General features: G+C 39.5%; 1 protein-coding gene across 7 annotated transcripts in view; it reads left to right on the forward strand.

The window, feature by feature from the left end:
* LOC112459860 (peroxidasin-like) overlaps positions 1–19,643 on the forward strand; it is a 124,416-nt gene that overhangs the window by 73,100 nt on the left and 31,673 nt on the right. For all 7 annotated transcript variants that reach the window (XM_025024220.1, XM_025024215.1, XM_025024214.1 and 4 more), the window contains one exon: positions 15,658–15,835. In XM_025024220.1, coding sequence (XP_024879988.1) covers positions 15,658–15,835 — 178 coding nt within the window. The remainder of the gene's footprint in view (positions 1–15,657; positions 15,836–19,643) is intronic.

Raw genomic sequence — 19,643 nt, forward strand, 5'->3', positions numbered from 1 at the left:
AAACTTGCGAATTAATTGTTTCTCTCAACATCTTGTTTTCAAGGCATCTCTCATTTGGCACAGTAATTTACACACGTAACATAAGACATCTTTTAGCGATAGAGTTCCACAAATCAAATTTCCATTAGGGGGATCGAATTTAGGTTAATAAAATAAACTATAACGTTAAATTACAATAACAGGATTGTGCCGTATTTACCACCGTATTTACTAAAAGGGATTTCGGTAAGCAGCTCGAGTTGCACTCAGCACTTTGGAAAATGTTACATTACCCACATGTTAGATTACCTCATAGAAGTGACCTGACCTAAAACGTGACTCAAACAAGGGTTTATTCCCAGCAAAATTGCATTGCACTTGTAAGGTGTTTGTTCCGTGCTTAGTTTTATCCTTTAACATATATATGCGCTTCTGAGTGATTCGTATACGAAAAATGCGCGTGCCTGAGATAGAGAACAAGAAAATCTTTTCGGGGGGATTTATTCTCTCTGAGATGAAAGTCTACATATATTATTTCAACTTGATCTTTCTATTTCTTCTTACGGCTTTTCCCCGATTCTCTCACGCACTTGCTTGTTGTGACGATTTGTAAATGTAAAAGCTATATTGGAAAAGTGAGGGATTTTTAATCAAAACATTTCTCTTCGACCGTTATAGTTTTATATTATTACAACGACGGTTTTCTTAGCTATTGATTACGATGTTCTCGGGAATATCCGGAATATAGATAATCGTACAGTTAATGACCTCGACTTCGTTCAACACGACACCGATCATTTCCTAGTAGGTGATAAAGGTTACGTCCTATTGAGATAAACGCGTCGTTCCCTGAATGCTGATCTTATCACAATCACGTGCGCTACAATGGAAATAAGAGTTAAATCGCTAAGGGCGAGAGCGTATTTTCGTTCTTCTTCTTATTGGCTCAAGCGGAGGTTGTCCTCCTGCTTATCGAGGATTTATCCTCTGAATGTGTGCGAGCCATCGATTCCTCTTCCTTACTGTAGTAAGGTTAAATCGAGCATCCCTCGTGAGCGCTGTCACGCCACTACCCTTCTCTACCAAATACGACTTTTATTTTATCCCGAAGCATTTTTCTTCCATACTCGCGTCGTCCCATGGAGACGAAAAACAGATACGGCGTCTCAAGAGGTGATAGAGTTTATCAAGACATCTCTTTGTTTCCGCTCGAAAACTATCTTCTTGTATCGCGCCTGGTTTATCTCCGATATACCTACATTTTGTTCGTCGTCGGCGAAAATTACGCAAATCAAATGCAAATGCGGGCTTACGTCAGACTGATACTTATCAGTCTGATCATTAGGATCAATTAATTAAAAGAAACGACGGCGATTGTAACAGGTTGCGTCTCGGATCGGGCAGTGTGCGTCCATCGTCTATACGTATCCTGATACCGTATACGCGTATAGCGTATCAATCCCCTGTATATATATCTCTCACTGGGCGATACATCCTACGCGGCAGCTACGGGAATTACGACCCTTTGGGGGTTGATAATTCTGTCTGTCCGCGTGCGGAGTTCAGACGATGGATGCTTCATTGCAGAGAGCTGTACACCGTTCTTGAATCTAACTCGGTATGAGCGCAAGTGCCCCTGAAATTTATGTTCCTATTGGGAATGATCGTTTCTCTTGCATCGTTACGTTTGCAGCGTGCATTCGCGCGACCCGAATGGGGCATTGACAGTTTCCTTTGTGCAACTGGCACTCACCTTATCTCTCTTGGTCCATTCGTTCGCTCTTGCAGTTACGAAAAGCAGTCTTTAAGCACTTTCGTGAAGTAAACGTGCGTGAATGCTACTCGTAAAATTGCAGTTACGACACAGACGTAAGCACGTAGGCGAGTCGTACGGCAGTGCGTTACTACTTTGACGTTTTCTAATGTCAACCACGGGTGTTGCGCAAGATGCATTAATACCTAAGTGTGTAAATTCCTTTCATCTTCTTTCACAATTAGAATTATTAATAAGTAGGTTGTAAAGAATTCTGCCTGCAACTAGAAAAATACCGGTGATATATTTCCGTGATATTAAACCCGAGAGAGATTGTGCTGACAGCAACAATTTATTTGTTTTGTAATTTTATAAAGTAGGTTATTGGAAATGCGTAATAAAATCGCGGAATGATCGGTGATTGAATTTTTGAAATGTTTCCAATCTTTATAAAAAAAATATAACGATTTATTGGAGGAGACATTGTTTCACTAATTTTATCTTTTTACTGATTGATTGTAATTAATATCGTTAATACATTGTTATTGATAAAAGGATTTATTGTGATTTTGTTGGAAGCCTCAGTATGAGCTTTAATTAGTGCCGACATAACGATAATGCGATATAATATTTGTTGAAATACCAATTGTTTGAGGTTCTAATTAATATTTGTGATATATGTATATATGGCGAAATGTAGTTAACAGAGTTGCTTCTCCATCAATTTGACGGTATTATATCCAAACAGTAGGTTGGACTTAACTAAGATAAGATTTAAAAGTTAATAATTTCTGCTCGTTAAATCTATCCGTCTTGTTCGCGCGACGTGAGACAAAGATTGGTTCATCAAACGTAATGATCGGAAAATAAATCATGCTGAAGCAAAATAGAAATAGCTCGAGATCCGGATAACATGAGTAATGCTGCAGTATCACGCAGGGAATCGTGCGTTTCGAGCGATAAACCGAATTCAATTTGCAGTTCGCATCAGCAGTTCGCCTCGCTGATGTACTCGACTTCGGGGTGCGGAGGCATTTTCGCCGTGCCGACGTCGGTATGTTCGCCTGAGCGTCAGGAATAGAGCCCTGGAATTTAGATTAACGATCGTGCGTGACTTCAAAATTACCGTTGATCCCGGTATCCGGCGCGCTCTTCTCTATTTTTCTACGTCTTCCCCCACTGCGTTTTCCATTTCTCCGTCGTTTTGCACTGTTCCGTTCTCTCGGCGCGCGGGAAGATGTCGAGTAAGTTGCGCGTCGTTATCCGCCTTACTGCGAAAATTAGAACCGTCGTTAATGGATAGACGAAGCGGGAAAAATGCTGGGTAGCTAAGAGCGCTTGGAGAATTTGCTAAGGAGCTGTAAAATGCACACGATAAACACGAATATTATAGCGCTACCAGAAGTTTATCTCTATGTTCTCTGATGCATACTTATACTACTGCTTAGCTGTACGCTTTATTTTACCTTATATTCCTTAAATTACGCGACTCTCTTCACGTAATTACGTGACTTGCGTAAGATACGAAAAGATGTGAGTGTACGAAATAATTTCATGAGCTACGTAAATTACTTTTTTTTATAATTTCATTATAAACATATTAAAAATGGATTCTTGCTTATTATTCTAGCACCCTGATGAGATAATCCATCGCGCGATACGCTTCTTGTGTAAAATTTCCTCAATTTTTCTCCTCACACACGTCTTTACGAGTTTCTCTTGCACTGTGTCGAGTCGCGTTCAGAAATGAAATGCATAAGGAGGAGCGATGCGCCTCATTTACAATTCCGTTGGGTCATATCGACACGTACGACGCCAAGATATTTTCTATTACCTCCTCGGCTTGTAAACTAACATTGTGTTAGTCCCGCGTGTATAACAAACAGGTCGCGCACAGCTAGACGCGCGCACAGCTGCAAAAGATAGAAGCGTGTGCAGAAACGTAGGGCGTAACACAAGCTGTCGTCGCGAGGAAAAATTTGAAACGAGGTGTGCGGTATAAACAGAGGAACGAAGACGACGAGAACCGCGGGATAATAGCTGAGAGACTCGGCTTCATACGGAACACGACCCAGATCTTTCGCGATGTAGCGACTACGCGACAAATCACTGTCCAAAATCGCGAAATCTTTTTACTAACTTTATTGCAGTCTAGTTCATTTCGTTTCACGATTCTCGAAGCTCGATCTGACAATAAGAAGGATTAATCCTCAGATACGATCAATGACATTAGAATTTAACATTATGTTATTTATTTTTAATATTAAATTTAATATTAAATTTAATATTAAAAATAAATTAAATATTAAATTTAATATTGATTTTTAAATATTAATTAGAGACAGAAAGTTTGAAATTAATAATTTACACTTTATTTGTGTGTGTCTGTATCTTGTTGTTTGTGCTACTTTAAAGTAGACGCGATTATTTCTGTTTGACAGTTGCTCTGTCATATTGATCGATGCATCCCTGTCTTCTTCAACTACTTCTACCTGTTATATCATGATATATTATGCTGGCCCATAAAGACCACCAGCTTTATACATTGATCGATAATGTCTTATTTCCGTACGCTACCTTGATGACTTCCGGCACGTCGGAAGTTACAAAGTATCGCGTCACTTACTCGCTCTGTCAGATACAATCGACGCTTTATCGCCACTCGCCAGTGTAACTAGATAAGTGTAAGAACAACGAACTATTTTACAAGAGTATCACTTACAATGGACGCACTTTTATTGATAAAAAGGAATTTTCAGCAACTTTTGAGAATATTTCAATTTTAATTGTATATATCTCCGTTTCCTCTTTTCTTTTTCTAATGAAAGAACTAAAATATCGGATTTATATGGAAAGTTATAAACAATTTAGTTGCAAAAACAGTTAATAATTTACCTTTGAAAATGTTTATATAACGTTTCAAGAAGAGTCTGTAAAAAAATTGTTAAATATTTTTATCAGTTTCTCGGATATAAAAGTTTTTCAGTCGATTATATCTGAAATCGAAAATTATCGTTGTGTAGAGCTCCACCATGTGTGTTATCGCGAAACGTGGCGTTTCGCTAATCCGGCGACTTTTTACAAAGTGTCTGGAATCTGTATATGAAATGGCGTATATTCGCGATAAACGTTACAGCGACGTCGGGATAATCTCGCGCATGACAGTACCGACAGTAAAACGCACACGGTACGCGAATGCGAATTTCGTCGGAATGAAGAAGAACGACGAGAGTCCGTCGCGTTGCATCGCCGAGCACGCGAATTAGGCAAATTTATACGAAACCCATAAATCCTTAATTATTTTCTAGCCGCGCAGCGTCCCGTAAGCGTGCCGGAATTTGCGATTCAAATTGCAGGCCTCGCTATTAAATCGCCCTCCACAAGCAAGCCCGCCTTCTCTTTGCTAATATTTACCCTTGCCTTTCTCGCGAGTTGCCCGTTGTCGAGACAAGCTCGAGGGTTACCAAGCGGCGGAAGATGACCCCACGAGTTATACTTAAGTGCCGCCTTTCGGTCTGCTATCGGCAAATAGGTGGTTTTAAGAAGCTTGTTTCATCAAGGGCCAAATTCTTTCCATTTCAAGAGCTAAATTCCTTCCTCCCCCCCTCTCTCTCTCTCATGGAATTCGCGTGTTAGCTGTCTGCTGAGCAAAGAAGGAAAAAAGGGGATAAAGTGGAATTTCTCATCTCCAATACTTTACGATTCATCAACGTGCGTATCCGACATGTATTTTTTTTTATTCGTATCTTTTGTTGACACTGGAGATTTTTTGCAATAATATTTTCCTTGCGTACAGATTATTGTTTTTTACACGCTGCGTTTTTAAAGCAATATACACAATATTATTTTGATTATAAAGAATTTTTTAAAGAACTTTATAATATTGTTGTATAAAACCGTAACATTTATGGATGAGAGGGTAGTTTTTAGCAAATTTGATTAAAAGCGTCTTTTTATTCTTTCATAAGAAAAAATTATACAGATACGCTTCTTTTTACAACGAATTTGATATTAAAGTTTTATCCTCTCCTCCATAGCGGTTTATCCTGCGTTTCATCGAGAGTTATCGTTATGCTTTCGTTTTCGCCAGCACGGCTTTAACGGGTGAGTTATGTCGCGTCAACTAGCCGGTAATAGTTTCACCCAGACGGCACACTAGCCGACGTAAGCCGTTTCGATATAAGACCGCGTTTTATCACTGAAAGTCTATTATTGCGACTCATCCCTTCCGACCATTCTTCCACGGCGCTTGGTATGTAGGAGGGCAGAAACTATGCATTACTTGCATAATTTTAAATTTATACCCCGAGGCAAGGCGTAGGGCTGGCACGGCTTACTCTAAGCAATATCACGGAGAACTCTGGGGAAAAGTAGAACCTGGTACCACGAAAGAACCTCGCTCGGGTATAGAGACTGGCGGGCGGGACAAAGTGTCATCAACGTTGACTCTTCCACTTATCGTAACTCTGCACCGTAGAAAGATACTTTCGTGGGATTTCGTCGTATGAAGTTGCGTTCCATTTCCACGGAACCCTTCGGAATCGCGGGATCAAGTTTTAATGAGGCGTCCTCTATCGCCGTACTTACATCGCGTCCAGTCGTTCGGAATCCGCGCAAATTGCGCGAGCACTTGAAAATTTTTAAGTCCGCGACCTCACGGTTATTTATTCAAGAGTTTCTCGACGGAATTTTTTTCGTGAAATTTTACCGATTCCTTGTGTCAACAAACGTATTTATATTATTTATTACGTCGGGTTTAATACGATATTCTTGATTTCTTCGTTCATTCGGGTGCAATCGATTAACTTACATGCAAATGAATAAAATTATTTTATTCATTCGCGAATTTATCTTTGTTACGTAGTAAATTAGTAGATGCACTTAATCGATAAACGTGAAAGGCTAGTGCGCGGTATTAATCAACAAGAGTCAGGAAATGTCTGCCGCTGGTTACTCGTTAGTTACTCGTATACCGTCAGGGTGATCGACGATGCGCGATTAAACTAATGCAGTAATTGCAATTTCATTTAATTCGTAGTGAGCCGATCAGTTTTCACGAATAGACGATATTTTTTGCCGTGAGATGAATTAGACAAGTCGACTTAACGCTATCTTAAAATTTAATTTAATTAACATGGATTAGCATTTGATTAGCTTGCAGTTTTTAAATTGTTACTACAGTGCGTAATAAAAAGATTACATCAGTAATAAAAAAAATCAGTTTGTGACGGATATATTTATTGACATTAAGATCGATAATGTCACTCCTTTCGCAAGAAATTATTGCAATTCTTTACAATAAATTTCAGAATATTTCATTTTACTGATTGCGTTTTCGTAATACTAATTCTGGACGGAGATACATGGATACAGTTTCCATGACTAGTCAAAGTATTATTTGCAAGCGTAAATAGTATTCCGCGAGAATGCGCTTGGCTTATTTCCCAATAATATTCGGTTTCGTGCACATCGCATTTTACGCTCTCATTTACCCGAGGTTTCTGCGCACTTCCAATACAGTGGATTATTCGTCACGCTATCAGCAATCGATTACCCCGTGCGTATGAATGGCACTTAGTCATCTCCTGTGTAATTTGCGTCTAATTAAATGCAGGAACGCTACTGCGATGATTGGTAGATCGGGATTAAATAGTAGTTTATATTAAATATTCCCCTCGTGTAATACGCTATACTTTATTCTACTTCATTTTATTCTACTCCGTAAATTGCTTTTACGATAGCGATAATATATTACGCTGTTTGTGTAAACATATAAAGTTAATTTATAATCTGAGAATTAGAGAATTACTAATTCGCACACACGCGCAATTACCTACGCAACACTTGACACACACAATAGCGCGCCTAGATAAATCACTTAACGTCTAAGGTGTTGACCCAAGTATGTGACAGATCGCAGCAGCTTAGTAACGTTCGGCACAGGTCAAGCGCGTTGCATTGTTAGGTGCATACAATGGAATGATAAACAATGGATTGTTATCATATGCGATTGAACCGGGCTAAGCTGCGCGTTATTATCGATTCGAATGGGATGCATTACTTTCGCATCGGGATTCCATATATTAGCGCGGTGCGTCTATTTTCGTAAGAGATCGCCCTTTGTTCAACCATATCGCTGCCTTCTGTGTTTCATGTGACAATGAAATACCTCGCGCTTGTTATATAAGATTTATCGATATTATTTGAGCCATAGATATTACGTAAGAAAGCTCCGCAAGTATCGTCTTCCAGATATTAATTTTCAAATTGTTACGTTATATTAATCATTACTGTTACGTTATATTAATTATTCCTGTTACGTTATAATTAACCCTCCGCCACACCTATGGGGCTTTACAGCCCCAAACGAAATTCTTTTCTTGTGTTTTTTCGTGAAGAGAAGGAGACGGTGTTTGGTATCTCCTCCCCCCCTCCCTAAAAAAAGTTGACAGAGAGGTTTCGCTGCCGCGGTGACACCGGTTTCCATGAGTTTCCATGAGTTTCCCGGGTTCAATGAGTGTTCGAGCAACGACCCGGCAAACTTAAGTGCTCTAATAAAGGGCTGGTTGTTCCAACCTGTTGGTAAACTAACTAATAGTTAAATCATATATGTATGTCTTTGTTTTTCCTTTAAATTAGACAAAGATAGACATATGATTTAACTATTAGTTAGCTTACCAATAGGTTGGAATAACCGGCCCTGAACAGATGTGTGACGGAGGGTTAATGATATGTTACATATTATTCCGAACGACGAAGCGAAATACGTTTATTATACGCACATATGCGTGCGCGAGAGATGTTTCCGATTAAGCTTCAATTTCCTCTTATCGGATAAAGAAAGTGGCGGCTTTGCTTGATGGGTGCTATACCATCCGATCTTTGGGTCGGTTAAATTCGCCGGGACTTTTTTTTTCCGTTTGCTAAAACATCAGCCAACCGTATCTAGATAACGGTAAGCTTTAGAAACGATCGATAAAGTCATCTCCTTTTCTTACCGGGTTCTCTCAGAGACTCGGAATAGGAATTTATATGTTCTCCCATAAAACGCAACCTATCTGCCTTCTTCCGCGGCTTGTCTCTCGCTTTTATTCTTTTGCTTTCGTGCTTTTTTCTTCTTCTTTGTATTCCTATAGTATTTCCTAGTTTGCCTACGCGCTTAAAGTACATTTCTCCACATTTAGAGAGACGCATCCGTGGAGTTTTAATTTATGGAGAATAAAACGGTATTATTGTAACGGTAGATAATATCTACTGAACTTGTCACGATACATTACAGTTATTTATGGTTATTATGGTTCTGGTAATTCGTAGTGTATTGTTAAGCTGTTTTCTTAAGAGATTAGATTGGCTGAAGTTGACATTAATAAAGAAAAACTTGGAAAAAAGCTTTAGCATGTATATGTATATATATATACATATACATATACATATACACGCGGAAGAACAGAAAGGATGAGCGGATAAAAAGAATAAGTTAAAGACTCCGAAGTAGAATAAATCAATAAAGGAGGGGTTTTTGCCTATCAGGGTCGAAGGATCGATTCCATCGCTCGCAGTTAAGCGTTATTATCCTTGAGCCGCTGAATCCCCGCGGTTTACTGAATACTACGTTTAAGTAAAGCTTGTCTCTCTGATCCGAGAAATGGCACTCCGAACAATCCACCGTTTGCCCGCGATCGTGCATTCTCGCCAATTGAGACCATCGTTCGAACTGAACGACGAAAGGCGATCGAGAATTCGTATTTACGACCACGTCGAAACGTACATCGACACGCAATATATCCGTTAATGTTACGTGCAAGGACACACGGCAGACACCAGATCCCGCGAAGCGTGAAATCGAGATGACTGGCGAACCAATCAGTTAACTAGACCGAGTCCAGAGTAGACTAATGAAGATATACCTCGTGCGTGCGTTCAACGGCGCGTAAAACGCATCGCGGAGAACGAGGATCGGCCGCGGAAAAAATAGTGAATTTTCCACGAAAATCGGAGAAGAAGAATCGTTGAACGTCACTCGCGTGAACGTAATTATTTGGTCTGGTTTCTTTCGCGTATATATACGAGCCCCGGCGCGGGCGCGCGATCGTCGCAACGTGATGCAGCCATCTGTAATAACCAAAGCGTAAAATTCCAATAAAAATCGGACGATGACTCGTTTGATATAGCGGGTAACGGACGAAGTATGGTTAAGATTATCTGTTTGATTAACGGTGCTGTTAAAACGCGCGGAGATCACGCGTACGGGATTTATATAACGTCGACGTAAAAATTGCAGAACGAATCGAACGCCGGACGAGTCGCGTGTACAAACGCGGATTCAAAATACGCTCGGAAAGGGGATAAAAAAAAGGACCCATCGCGCGCGCGTTGCACATGAACGTGTAATAAGCGCATTTATAGTTTTATCGGGGAAAAAGTGTAGGATAATATTGACGATAAATATGGCTTTGGCAATCGTCGCGGACGTCGTGGATTTGAGACGTTATTGTTCCGCCAACAGTAACGAGTCTCGGATTTGAATTCATTGTTTCAAAGAGCCAGTTACAGCGGATTTTCACGAGCAATATATTATCTGTTATTATTGCAGCCCCACTCGAAGCCACAATGGCCGGCTTTGCGCGCTCTGATCTCCATATTTTAATTAAAAGCTCTTGACGCTGGATACGTATACGTCTCACCTGGGCAGAGAAGTCAATTCGCAGTATCACACCACTTTCGTAATGTAGTTGTATGTTAATTCGCAGCTGACGGTAATTTAGAATACGCCATTTCATACCGTGAAAACGTTCGTCGCTAACTAACGGTCTTCCTTTTAGTCTAATCCATACATATAACGCGGAGTAATTCTTGTATTATCGCTTAAACGAACAATAATATTATTAATATTATAAGATATACGTATATTACAGATAATTAAAATGTGCCGATAACGCATCTATATTTTATAACATTATTTTGTAAGTGACCAGGCGCACCAGACACGTAAATATATGAGCGTAGATTGAGATGCACTCGCTTGACATTACGCTGACGCATTTGTTCTATGTTCAAACAAACGCATTTAATTAGATACGCTTCTTTTCTGACGTCCACGAAGGACATTAATTCTGTCGTGCAGTCACGTTCGTTCCTGTCCCGCGGCTAAACAGAGCAATTTGTCTGTCCATTATCGCGCGGCGTAACACAAAGGCGAGAGGCAACTAACTTCGGTATTGGACATCGAACACGCGATGGCACGCGATGTAACCGACGAGTATATACATATATATATTGTATATATATATATGTACATATACATACATCGGCAAAGGGACAGGTGAATGGAGAGAAAACGAAGTAAAAAGATAGCGCGCGGACGGAGAGATAGGCAGAGGCGTAAAAGGAGAAAACAGTAGTAGAGATGGGAACAAAAACGTTGGAGAGGATTATTTTAGGGTGATGCGGTTCGAATCCCAACGTTCGGGCCCGGGGAGCAACGTTGGAACCGGTGGTTTATACCCGCTGTAAAATGCGACGGGAATGTTCCCTTCCTCCCTATGCGAAAATAGTGGTGGTCGTAAGACTACCGCGCGGCTGCGGATGGTGAAGCGCCAGCGATGTGGCGGCGAAGCCGCTACGCGCTACGGCAACGGCATATGCCGTATAACGGCGCCGCTTCACTCGTATATCAACAACGTGATTCCCATGCATACTGCTCACAATCTCGTCGCCCGTGGGGAGGGTTCGGGGGATGCATATGCATACACGCGTGACCCCGGGTCCTCCGCGTGCATATGTACCCCCCGGTTGTTTCTCCCGGGGGACACGTGTGTGTCTCCGCTTTCCGCCCGGACGCACGTGTGCGCCCTGCTCCTGATGCCCGCCTCGCGTTTGTCACGCTCCTAAATTCATGTTTCGAGGTCGCGCTACGTCGCGCACGTGTCACTCGAGGGGGTTGATAGGAAAAGACAGTTTCCGCCGTTTTCACCGTATCCAGTGCACTGTGTAGCCGTTCGCTATATACAACCAAAATGTCTCGCTACGCTCACTGGGCTCGAGCCGTGAACAGGTTGCATTGATTTAATGAACTGCATTAAGATAATTAAGATATCAAACGTATCTTTAAACACATCTAATTGACACTTGATTTACTAAGGAAATATCATACTTGAGAAATCTTTCTTAATTAGAAATTAGTCGACTATCACGGTCTTTGAAGATTTGCAAAGAAATAATTTTCAAAGGTATCACCAATTAATTAATTGAGCCTTTATTAACGATTCATGAATTGTGCTTCATTGAAATTCATTAAATTATTTCTTCAATCGGCGCGCAATATAACTATAATAAAATGTATAATACAAATTGAACGAGAAACTTAAATTACATATAATTTCGAATGGCGATATTGCTTACTCGTTCCTCGCGGCGTCTTAGATCGCGTTAACGTTTCAATGATTTCTGATAACGTGCACCCGGAACGACGTATGCGGGCAAGATATATTCGCGAGAAGGAAGGTAAAAGTTAGACGCGTAAACTTGAGATTGGTTGCTTGCCGCGGTCTCCCTATAGGAAATCCTGATACATCGCAAGTTTCACGTCAAACTTTCCGAGGAACGCTACTTGGCTCCGCTCGCGCGAGGTATCCTTTAGTTTTTCCGGTTTCTTTCGCACGCTACACCACGTATTATCTTGCGTTTCTTTCGCGCGTTACGTGTATACCACGTTTTCCTCGACCGTGCAGGTAATTTTGTCGAGCATGTCGTATGGCTCTTCGTAAACCACGTACCAACGATGAGTTTCGTGTTCAAAGTGCTTGTTTGTAATTGCACGCGGCCGTTTGCGGGCGCACAAGGGACGCACGCTCGGCCCGCTCGGGACGTGAACGGTGAAATACAAAGGACACCCCGTAAAACGTAGCGTTAATCTCATTGTTTCATCGTATCATCGCTGTGTTATAAATTACCTCGAGTCAATTATCGCGATAATCTTTTGATGAAAGAGAGTTTAAGCCGTAAGAAACTACTTTGAGACACATCCATAGATGTATGATATATTAAGCTTCATTAAGGACTTTGAATAATTAATTAATGTACAGGAAATACACGACATATTTGGTATTTACGTTAAACCGGATTTAGATTAAGCGAGTGAGCGCGAACATGGAATCATGATGGCGTTTGCCCTCAGCAAGTAGCTCGTTTATGTCTGTTCGTTTGTTTGATCTAGATCCTTTATGTCCAAACGCTCTTTTTCAGCTTTAATCAAGAAGTGTCTGATACATCGTCGGATTAATTTCAAAAAATTTTGAGAAGAGTATTATTAAATCGTGGTCAGATAAAAAAAAACAATCTAGTATTTTCTCGACACACATTTCATGAGCAAATTCAAATCTGTTCCACGTTAAAATATGAAATGAATTTTATATAATTACATAAGAGCAGAGTAGACGCGAGTAAATGTACAATAAATTTTTTTTATTTGCTCACACAATATATACGTAGGTATATTTACTTTTAATTTCAAAGTTCGTGATTTATATCAATGTTTCAATTTAATACAGTCATATACATATATATACACACACACACTATACATATATATATATATTTTTTGTAGTTAAATTATATTATATATATATATATAGTTATATATAATTTAACTACAAAATTACTATAACTTGACTATTAAATTACAAAACTTTTCCACGTTGGTGGAAATATTGCCTGAAGTTCAAGAGTCCATTTACTGCTAGCGATATTATTATTTCAATTTCGTAACAGCGAAACGTTTCTAGAAAGTTGCGAGTGGAAGAGATTGGCGTTGACTAAAGAATACGTTGAATTTAAATAATCTAAATATCCCTCATAGCGTATTCCTTTGATTCGGTTAAATTTCTTTCGCCTAGAACTCCTGCTGACAGGATACCGCGGGGTTAAAAGCAGCGAGAGATAGTAACGCGGACATTTCTTTTTGCGCTGCGTAAAAACAGTGTGGAGAAAGAGCAAAGAGCATATAGCGACGCCGCGAGTCACACGAAAGAAAGCAACTCTCAAAGGACGCGTGCTACAAGTCACCCTCAAAGGATGTATCCGGAGTATACCGACCGCAAGGGAGACTGGGTAACTCGATAAATAAAAAAGCAAAAATGGATAAATCGGGAACGAGCCGGCCAAACACGGCTCCTGTTTCCGTTATAAAAAAAAAAAAAAAAAAAAAATCTCGGCTAAGCTTTGTCCTTGCTTGTTTCAGTCTGCTCTAACGGGTTGTCTTTTGTTTCCCAACGGGCGTCCCGAGTTTCATAGTGGGAAAAAAGAGGATAGGAAAGCGGTTAGTAATGACGAGGAGCACAATAGCGGATAGTTAACGCACAGATGCGTCGGTTGGGCGGGTGGGTGGCTGGGTGGTCGAACGGGACGCTTGTTGATGCTATAACAACGCGCGAGAGTTGTCCGAGTGATACAGAATGGCGAGCGACATTGGGTCGCGAGCGAAGCGTTGAATTGTAAAGAAGAAAGGAGACGGAGATCAGTTAGTGGCCTTCATTTCGGTGCAAATGGAGTTTTTCCTAAATGGACGTTTCGAAAGTTTGCCGCTGTCAGGCATTGTTTGGCCGGCCGCGGCGGGCGGCAGAAGGACGAGGGAGGAACGGGACGCGAGAGCGAATGCAATGCGGAATCAGTCTGCCAAGGCTTTGATTAGCTGACGTCACGAGGTCAAAGGCTCCCTCGATTGTTCGCCTCGTATTTATAGTTGGTTCGTTCGTTTTTCTCATATGCAATTGTCGCTCTCCTGTTCCTTGTCTTTTCCGTATCTTTCGTCTCTTCGTCTTCTTCTCCTTTTTCGTTCATTCCTCTTCACATTAAAATCGTATTGCTTTTCGTAGAGAAATATAAAAAAGGCGAATTCTGTTTTAATATAACTTTACATGTGTCGCTTATCTTGTGATTTTATTTAAAAATTTGTTGATAATTATAATCTAACAAAAATCGTTCTAAAAATTGTTCCTCCTACTATTCTTTATTGATCCTTTCTTTTTTAACTTCAATTTTGACTTTTTTCACCTTATTTTTCCTTGCATCAAGGCGAACCATTGTTGATTCAGCTCCACCGTACAGTTGATTATAGATAGCCCACGTCACCGTTTGTTTGCGCTGAAACTCTTATCTTGGAAAAAACTTACTTAAGATAAACACAATTAATCGTACACTTATTATCTATATTATATATCATATACTTGAATAAAAATTGTCGAATAAAGACGTGTTATGAAAAGACATGTAATGAGAAAACAATTCTGCCCATAATTTCGTGATATACCAAGATTATTACAAAACTGTTGTTCACTTTCCATTTTATTTACCTACCCTTGGAAATAGATGTTTCGCGTCGAACACGAAAATCCCTGAACGAGATAAATTTCCGAGGCTCAATCGGACGTATATATCGGGTACGTGATCGAAACACGAGCGACGGACACTAAAAGGAAAAGCAACGATTTCCCGTTGCTTTACGACAGTAATTAAGCGCGACTTCGCTTCCGAAACCGCAACTAATGCTTGCCTCCGTTCGATCCCGAAGCTTCATTTGCTTGCGCGTCCAATGACGCGCCGTGCCACTTTGATCTCGAGTTGAGTACTTATACGAAAGTGAGATCGCTCAATCTACCTGCGCGTTAGCGTTTATTTACCATCGAATCATCAATTCACTGGAACGCGTTTCCCGAATAAGTTGAAAAGCACTACCAAATATAGCAGTTTTACTGGGTTCGATTTAAAAAATCACCGTATGTGTGTGTGTGTGTGTGTGTGTGGGTGGTGCGTACGCGCGCGCGCGTGCGTTTCGTAATTTCGTTTACGTTCGCGTTATAATTAAATCCAATCGTTCCTTTATTAAGGTATGCATACGAAATTACCTAGTTTCATAAATTTCTGTGCAGTGCCGAAGGTGGAAATAGTGGATGAGCATGGCGCTACGGCTGGTGACAAGTTCTACAAAGCGGGTAGTACAATAGAGCTGAAGTGTGTAGTCAGCAATATACCGCAACCTACAGGCTATGTCACGTGGCGGCACGGATCTCGTACGTTAAATTACGACACGACTCGTGGTGGCATCAGGTAAGCAATAGTAGACATAATATTTTGGTGTACTGCGACATCTTAAACAATGCAGTCGGCAATATACCAATTTGTATTGAGGAAAGCATCGGCTTTGATCCATATGTGTACATATAGTTCGTCATTACGTTATATATTATCTATTTGACGTGCAGCATAGCAGCAGTGCGCTTAAATATAGCTAGTTAACATTCTGGTAATTCGGTCGAGGACTCGATGGTTTATGCAACCTGCATAGGCGGGCATTCTAATTGCCTCGATAAAGAATGGTACGTTCGGTGAATTTTGAAAGGCTTCTATTAAAGTTCTAGGGCGACGGTCAACAATTGCGGCGGTTTCTGGCCGTGTGTGACCTAATTGGTTATAGATATAACAACATTCATGAATTTCAAATAACGTTTCAAACAGCATTTGATGTTGTCGGTTTCGTAGAACGATTTTTCAATCAGCGGTTCATCAATAAAAACAATATCGATTTTTTTCTCAGACATAGCGCAATATAGTCCCTTTGTCTTATATTATTTGATGCACCCGCTTCGTTTATTTTAGTTATAATCGGTTAGCTCATACTACATATTTGACAGTTTACGCGATAATAATAGTAATACTTGAAAAATCTATGAGACATTAGTACAATAACAATATATCGTGATCGATATTGAGCCTGAAAGAAAAAAAATGCGAGGCACCAGGTGAACTGTTGACAGTTTAATCACCCTTGAAAACGCTTCAATTATAGTGGACCGATGCACATAATGAACGAGCTCATTGCTTGTGCCAAACGCAGGAAACGGGCTTTGAATAAAACATACAAAACTTTTAATTAGAAATCGGGTAACAGGTACGATTAGCAGAAATTAGACCAATCAATTGAAATTAGCTGCGGAATTTCAAAACAATTAAAAAACGTCTGTAAATTTATTTTTTATATATTTTTTAAATAAAATCGGCATGGAATATTTGATGAAATAAAAAATAAATTAATAGTGAATTTATTTTTTCAAGTTATTAATTTAAAATCTAAAATATTTGACCAAAGTTATTTCAATATTTTTTTCCAATGTAAACAATTAAATTGTTACAACAAAAATCAGAATGAACATTTATGCATTAGATCTGCGCCCAGGAAGATATTACATGTACATTTCGTCATTTTTAATAACATTGATCTTTTTATAGAATTTTATATTTTTGAAATTTGCGAAAATATTAGGCAATTCAAGCAGGGCTTTTCTAAAAATTTTGAATACGATTACATCTATATACAAAAATTACGTCTATAAATTACGTAGGCAAATTATAAGATGTTTTTCTCGTCGTTAATAATATTAATTTTTTTATAAATTTTGCGTAAGATTGCATTTATAAATTAAAAGTCTATAATATAAATGTTACGTGGGCGGTTCGTAAGACGCAACAATTTTGTTTTTATTTCGATCGGATCGATATGGCATAATGCGGGACAGCACGTAGAATGCGTATGCATGCGTAATTTATTGAGAGCACATTCTATTACCCTTTGATTGTCCCCGCGAAGCGTTTTGCGAGATTCGTTAAATCGAACACATCAAATGCAGTGCTGCAAATGAACGACATTCGATCACGCCGTCGCGTCGTCTATCGTGATTACTGCGGTTCACTCCAGTGAATCCATATTATAATGGCATGCATCGGCTTGATGAACCATTATGAAAAGACTGTATCATCGTATCTTGCAAGTTGCTCTCGATATAACATTTTCGCAGGTATATTCCGTGGATCATATACGCATGCAGAGAGAAAGAGAGAGAGAGAGAGAGAGAGAGAGAGAGAGAGAGAGAGAGAGAGAGAGAGAGAGAGAGAGAGAGAGAGAGAGAGAGAGAGAGAGAAAGAGAGGAGGAATAATCAAACTTCATGCTATTTATGATCTTATACATAATCTTCGTGATATAACCGTAATTGTTGGCTAAATTTATTATTTTACTATGCCTTCCGACGTAGTAAAGTCTCTGTTTATCATTCCAGGGTATAAGAGTAAATTTATATATCAAACGAAGAAAAATAGAGCGTTGAGCCGTAACAAGGTGTTGGTGTTCATATATTCTATACTTAAGTAAAGAAATAACGAATTGTAATGTACATACTGTACATATACATTTATTTCAACTTTAATAGACTGCGCGTCGCAAATTTGGAATGAGGGAGGTTCGAATCCTGGCTGAGGTAATATTTTTCGCAATAAATTCTTTACAGTTTTTTAAACAATTAAATCGCGTCGATTTAATTCCGGGGAGGGAAGGGTATTAATGTTCCAAGATAGCTGTGTTTCAAGTCCGACAAATTTGCGGCGCGCAGTCTATTAAGTTGGAATAAATGTATATGTACAGTATGTACATTACAATTCGTTACTTCTTTACTTAAGTATAGAATATATGAACACCGACACCTTGTTATGGCTCAACGCTCCATTTTTCTTCGTTTGATTTCTAATCATGTGAGCCTTTATTATTATTAAATTTATATATGTTGGAGAGTTTCTCACCTCATCTAACTTTATAGGCTTGTATTGCTATCTACTTGTTGATGCGAAAACTCTTACTGGCTTAAACGTCTAAAGATGCAAGGTTGATATAGATAGTACATCGGTGAAGTTAGTTAGTAGTATAACGTTATTATGTTCCGCACATAGTGTCACACTTCACCGTCTCTAGTATCTCGTAGCTTGCCGACCTCCTGTCTATTACTCTTCACCTTGGGCGTTCTCTGTAAGTTGGTCAAGTCTGTGAGTGCACGCCTCAAGCATGTATCGCCAACGCGGTATTAAGCTCGGCATAATCAAGCGCGCGATTTTGGTAGTAGTTGGATAATAGCAAAATATCGCGATGATTTCTAATAGCGACACGAAATTAGGGAAATTCTTAAATGCTGCACAGACGAATTGTTGAAATAATACCGATACTGTTGCTGTTAATTTATTATTAGATGCTTGGTTCAATCACATAAGATATCAATGCATTAAACTTGGAATATTTTTAATAGCTGATATTAATTAATATTAATTAATATTGCTTTTTGTAATTTAACGTTACTCACAGCGGTTTCAGTTTCACAATATTCATAAAATGTTTGTAGAAATGTTGGTTAAACTTTATGAAATTATTAGTCTTTTACTATCTTTAGAAATAAGAGATGAACAAATTCAAGATCGAATGTTTCTTTTATTAACATAATGATGGATTTCGAGTTAATACGTTATTAAAGACGATAAATATAAAGTGAAATATATTGCGCGTTGTATGCAATGATATCGTATCATTGGTCGACGTCCCGACACTCCCGACGCCGACGTCCCGACGCTCGTTTTGGCTACGGTGATACGTGCGGGCTGATCCATTACTCGGCAAATCAATTAGGACACGGGCGTCGTAGCGCAGAAAAAAAGCGTGACGAAAACAAAGCATTTAATCGGATTTTGTTTTATCGGTCGTACACGTTGAACCCACGGTGGCAAATATTTCATGGCAACAAGGGGGACACTGGTGCTGCTCCTTTTTTTTATATCAGTGTCCGCGATAAAATAGGCCCCATATTTCAAAATTCTATTCCGGTCACGGCTTTTTGTTATCCTCTTTCCGAAATAACGCTGCCGAAATGTCGATATTATTACTCGGCCTTCTGTGCGATACCTGAAAGATTTAAAGAAAAAGTAGCACAAGTGGACTATACTACCTATATATCTACACCGGACTTGGATATTCCCATTTGTTAACATCTCTAACATCTCGAACGTTGCGGAATTGTTTCCGATGATAAATAACGGTTTCTAATA

This window comes from Temnothorax curvispinosus, unplaced genomic scaffold (assembly GCF_003070985.1).
Source record: "Temnothorax curvispinosus isolate PA1 unplaced genomic scaffold, ASM307098v1 QBEX01010178.1, whole genome shotgun sequence".
Classification (NCBI taxonomy): domain Eukaryota; kingdom Metazoa; phylum Arthropoda; class Insecta; order Hymenoptera; family Formicidae; genus Temnothorax; species Temnothorax curvispinosus.